Raw genomic sequence first — 5,036 nt, 5'->3', positions numbered from 1 at the left:
ACACAGGACCCCATGCTACATAGCACACCATGCTAAACAGGACACAGACCAGAGAGTTGCTGTTTCTTTGCTTGTTATCACGCATTCTAGCTCTGTTCTCATGCGAACCTGACTTGCTCAAAGTTAAGATCTAATTATTGGTCGGAATTACCATAGAAATAGCTGTCATATTAGATCAGATGTTGCTTTCAAGTTCGCACAACAACGTGGCGGCAAAATTGTGATAGACTTTATCAGAAACACAGGTATCATTGACTCTCAAGTTAGAACGTTTTTTTTTTACTACTTCATGTGTAGTCTAAGAGTGCTTACCAAATATCAGCTGTTGAAGCTGTTTTTGATTCGCAAGGTTTTTGGAAATTGAAAAGCGAACAGCCCTTACCGCTAGAATCAAGCGCTTGTCGTAAAAACAGGCGTCGACGAAGGAAGGAAAAGAGAAGTTGCGGAAATTTTCGGCGTCCTTTTCCATCCACGTGTAACGAGGACCTCTGGCGCCTTAATGTTTATTATTATTATTACTATTATTATTATTATTATTATTATTATTATTATTATTATTATTTGTTTGTTCTGTTTGAATTTTGTTTGTTTTTGTTTTTGCTTTCAATTTAAAGTTGTTAAACACCGTGAATGGAAACTATATCACCAGGTATAGTAGACCTTCTCACGGTTTCCGACGCCATTTTGTTTCGAGACAAACACAGCAAACATTGCAATTAATGTATGGGGGAAATAGAAAATCTAGTGTCTACCACGGAAAATTTGAGCTCTGAAGTAGCCATGAATTAATAATTAACTACTGACCCATACTTATAAGAATTTGCTGATCGCATTTGAGGGAGATAGCCTCGCTAGAAAAGCCACGATTAAGGTTTTCATTTTTCCATACATTTGTCTGTTAAAGCGAGTCGCAGTTCGCTGGAAAATTAAAAGATATTTGTATGAAAAATTAAAAGTGCAATCCCTTGCCTCACAGCGATGTCTATGTTCTTCAAATTTGACCAAAAAAACTTTCCTGCTGGGTATCTGTTCCTTGTAACTCATAAAATGCTCAGAGAATCAATCACTCTCAACTTATTGGGCATCAAACTTTTAACTTTTCCCATACATTTACTGCAGTTTTTACTGTGTTTGCCCCCAAGCAAGACGGCGTCAGAAATCGTGAAAAGGTCTATAATGCTCCTGTTTTAAGCAATTCAACTTCATTAAATTTTGTACGAGAAAAACATGAAACGGAATATTACTGCGTCAAAGTTTATTTAATTGAACCATTTTCAACTACACATACACCTATCAAGTTTCATTGGAATAGCTTTTCTTTGTTCTTTTGTCTTAACAAGCTTAACGACTTTTCTGTCTTTTCTTTTTTCCTCGTCGATGTCAGAGTCTTCATTTTGCCTCTGTCTGTCCAGTTCTTCCACGTATAAGTCTTTGGCTATCTTTCTAAACAATAACTCCACATTAAACCCGGACAGGGCACTGGTCTCCACATACGGGATTTGGAAGAGGTCAGCCACGGTGCTGGCACATTCGTAGGAAATCTAAAATAGAAAAAAAAGTAAAAAAAGTCTGCATATAAGCCAAGTGGGACGACTAAAGGACGTTCAAGGTCCAGGGTTCGCGTTTACGCACAAATCGTGCGTATATACGCATAAAACTTTCGTAGGACGCGCAAACACAGGGCCCGTTCCTTCCCTGGGACGCACAGAATCAAGTTTAACGCGAATGAAATAAAATAGCAGAAGTATCGAAAAAAGATACCAAATTGTATTGAAGCATTCTTACTCTAAAGGCCTTAACTTTAATTCAAGAAAAGGAAAGTGAGTGATTGAAGACGCTCGTCGTGTTTAATCAAGTTGAAAACTTGAATAAACATACAACGGTGGCCAAATTACATCGATACCAGACCTTCTCTCTCTGTCTCTGTCTATCGTGTGAGGATTACGATGTAAAAGCCTCCGGATGAATGGCGCCAAGAAGGACTTATTTTCCTTGACAGTCAATCTACGAGGATGCTCCTTGCGCAAGACCCACTTTTGAAGCGGAGTTGCCCAGAACGCTTTTTTCCCGCAGATTTAGACAATCGGTTGAACCTAAGTTGTCATCAGTCACACTGCAGCGTTATCAAAGCAGACTTATATCTGGTCTACCGCTCTTAAAGCTTATCCGATACTTACTATACAGCGAAATGCAGGGAAAAAACAAAATCAACAAAAAACGCATCTACAAAAAACAACATCAACAACAGCAAAAACATTGTTCGAACTTTAAAATTGATATCTTTCGGAGAACAGTACGCTCCACTTACAGTCCCTTAAATTCTACGTCATGATTTGTACTCACCTGCCGTTGACTTTTTTCGTCCACTTTATTTCCCACCAGAACAATCAATGGCTTTTTAATGCGTCCAAATCTCTCCTTTTGCGCCAATTCAATCCAGTCTGGTACATTGTCCAATGTACAACAGTTTGTCACGTCAAAACACACCAGAATGACGTGACAGTCACGCAGATAAGATGGGATGAGACAGCGAAAGCGTTCTTGACCAGCGGTATCCCAAATTTGTAGGCGGAGCCCAAATCCATCTGAAATTTGAAAAAAATAAAATCTATTATGGAGGAAAAATATTTTGTGACGACTCCTACAAACGTTTTTCCTCAATCATGGGAGTGAATTAAAAAAAACAACAACAACCAAACAACCAACCAAACAACCAAACAATCAAACAAACAAACAAACAAACAAACAAACACACCAAAATAAATTGATGTCAAGTTGCTTTTTAGAGGTGAATTCATCGTCACTTATAGTTTGCCCTAAAATGACACGTCAGGCCATCTTTTAATTTATACGACCAAATTACCAAACCACTTAAGCTTAGATCTCAAACGATTTAATACAGAAGAAACCGCTCGCCGGATCGCAAACTATCCAAAAGATCCAGAAAAGATCTCAACGAAGACAAAAGACCTCTTATTACCTTAAAGATTGAAAAAAAAAAAAAAAAAATGTAACGATATTTTATAACATCTAGCAAATCTCTGAGGATGTTAAAGATCAAAAATACATTTTTCACGGCCAAAAACATCTTAAACGATCTCTGACTATCTTAAAGATTCATAGGATCCCATTAATGATATAAAAGGTTTAGATATATAGCGATCTAATTAGAAGATCTGAAAGATATCTTGACGTAAAACTAAACATGTCCGATTAATGATCCTATAGATCGAAATGATCGCTATCTATGATAATAGTCTTGATCTTAATATCAAAAGGAAAAAAAAAAAAAACTTTGGGGTCTTGTTTAGCTGTGATGTCACCAGTAACTTGTTACATCATGCACAAATTGATTCGTGCTGATTACGTTTGTAGCCGGCCAACTTCCCGTCCGCAAAGCAGATAAAAAAACTGTTCCACGCAATCAAGGTTGGTATGCTATGTTTTCTTTTCTTAGCAACAAATTCATATCTTCAGAACGATTATTACTTACTTTTATCGTCTATTTCTGCTAGAAGGAAAAACTATAAAATGCAACAAAACTTCGTTCTACCGTTACATCTTAGGTGCTTTTATAATGTTCTTTCAGTAACAGCTAAAAATATTTAATCCAGCAGTATCAGTTCGGTGAAGTTACTCCGCGCTAGAGACGGACTGAATATTACCCAACTTTTTTCGTTAATCACGGGCGGTCTTTAAAGAATAATTCACAATCGGGGAAAAAGTGTTTTTTTGGCCTTAAAATTTTTTTTTCGCTGCCACGTCAACCTTATTTTAGTCTTCAATTTCTCGAGTTGAATAAACTGGGACGAAAAGGTGATAAAAATATGAAATAACTGGAAGTACAATTTCATGTCATTTGCAGACGCACACGACGGTTGTAGATAAAGCATTTTCTTAATCATTAAGAAAATTTATGCTCTTCGCTTCTAGAAAATTTACACTTGCATCGCTTTTCTCACCTCAAAAATGTCATTATCGTGTCCAGTCCTTCAAGAATTTTTGTTTTGCTCTCACTTCCTGACAAAAATTGATCTATCTGTTTCATCTTGTTTTTCCTTGTTTTTGAACAAGACGTTTTAAATTCCATTTATCGATTGATCGTCTTCGGTGATTTTCCCTGGTGTAGGGCTCCTAAATAGCAACTGCCACATACTGGGTTATCTAAAGCCAAATAATAATATTACGTACTTAACGAGTATCTCAGCAACTTTCAATGCGGCGGCAAGCGACTATAAATTGTATAGTACGAACGTCAAAGTTTAAACAAAGACGGAAAAAGGTCTTTTTCCGCCCTGTTTATACACAACTCGCCCGCTGAGATTTGTAAGTCTTCCCTTAATTAAAAGCAATGCTTGAAGGGCATCAGTGGAGCAAGCCTTCAGTCTATAGTAAAACTAACACCCGGTTATGTTATTCTTTGGTTTTGCAAAAGTAGTGTTAAACTTACTCAAGTAGATTGTCTTCGTAAAAAAATCTATTCCTATAGTTGGCAGATATTTGTCTTCAAAACCGTTGTAAACAAATTTCCACACCAAGGCCGACTTTCCCACTCCTTGATCACCTAAAACGACCATTTTATATTTGCTGATATTTTCGGTTTGAAAAACTGAGTCTAAACTGCCTCTTGCTTGCATTTTCTTCCAGCTGTCGTCTGCAAAACTTCTTTTATGACGTCATAGTGTAACTGACCAATGCGTCGACCGCGCGAAAAGCGGAGCACGCGCACTTGGACATGCGCTCAAACTGATCGATAAGTAAAGCAATTTCGTCCCGAGTCGTGTATTTTCGGTCAGAGGTCATTCTTGGTGCTGACCAAAAGGATCGTAAACTCAGGAATGAGAATTTACGAGATTGTTAAACTCACGTAATGTTTGTCAGAATCGAAGTTTTGTTTTTAATTAAACACAGACAAGAAACATGGAAGTAGCAGGAGAAATTGAAACAAAGAATTGATCGTCAGTGAGGAATATGGAAGGCCAAGCAAGAGCAGATACCTAAAATTCAACGTGGTGACTGCGTCTAATCGTGAATTT

General features: G+C 37.4%; 1 protein-coding gene across 1 annotated transcript; it reads right to left on the bottom strand.

Annotated features, from left to right (window-relative positions):
* Nucleotides 1-1,240: 1,240 nt before the first annotated feature.
* On the bottom strand, nt 1,241-5,036 carry LOC110041643 (uncharacterized). Its single transcript, XM_089282903.1, has 3 exons — nt 4,451-5,036; nt 2,344-2,585; nt 1,241-1,541 (listed from the first exon to the last, which is right to left on the bottom strand). Exons 1-3 carry the CDS (start codon nt 4,635-4,637, stop codon nt 1,275-1,277), a joined length of 696 nt encoding a protein of 231 aa, XP_089139029.1. The 5' UTR covers nt 4,638-5,036; the 3' UTR covers nt 1,241-1,274.

The sequence above is a fragment of the Orbicella faveolata genome, unplaced genomic scaffold, assembly GCF_042242905.1.
Source record: "Orbicella faveolata isolate gen_17 unplaced genomic scaffold, um_ofav_v1 contig_12, whole genome shotgun sequence".
NCBI classification, from domain to species: domain Eukaryota; kingdom Metazoa; phylum Cnidaria; class Anthozoa; order Scleractinia; family Merulinidae; genus Orbicella; species Orbicella faveolata.
Note: the sequence above shows the minus strand (reverse complement) of the source record. Positions and strands in the feature narration are given on the sequence as shown.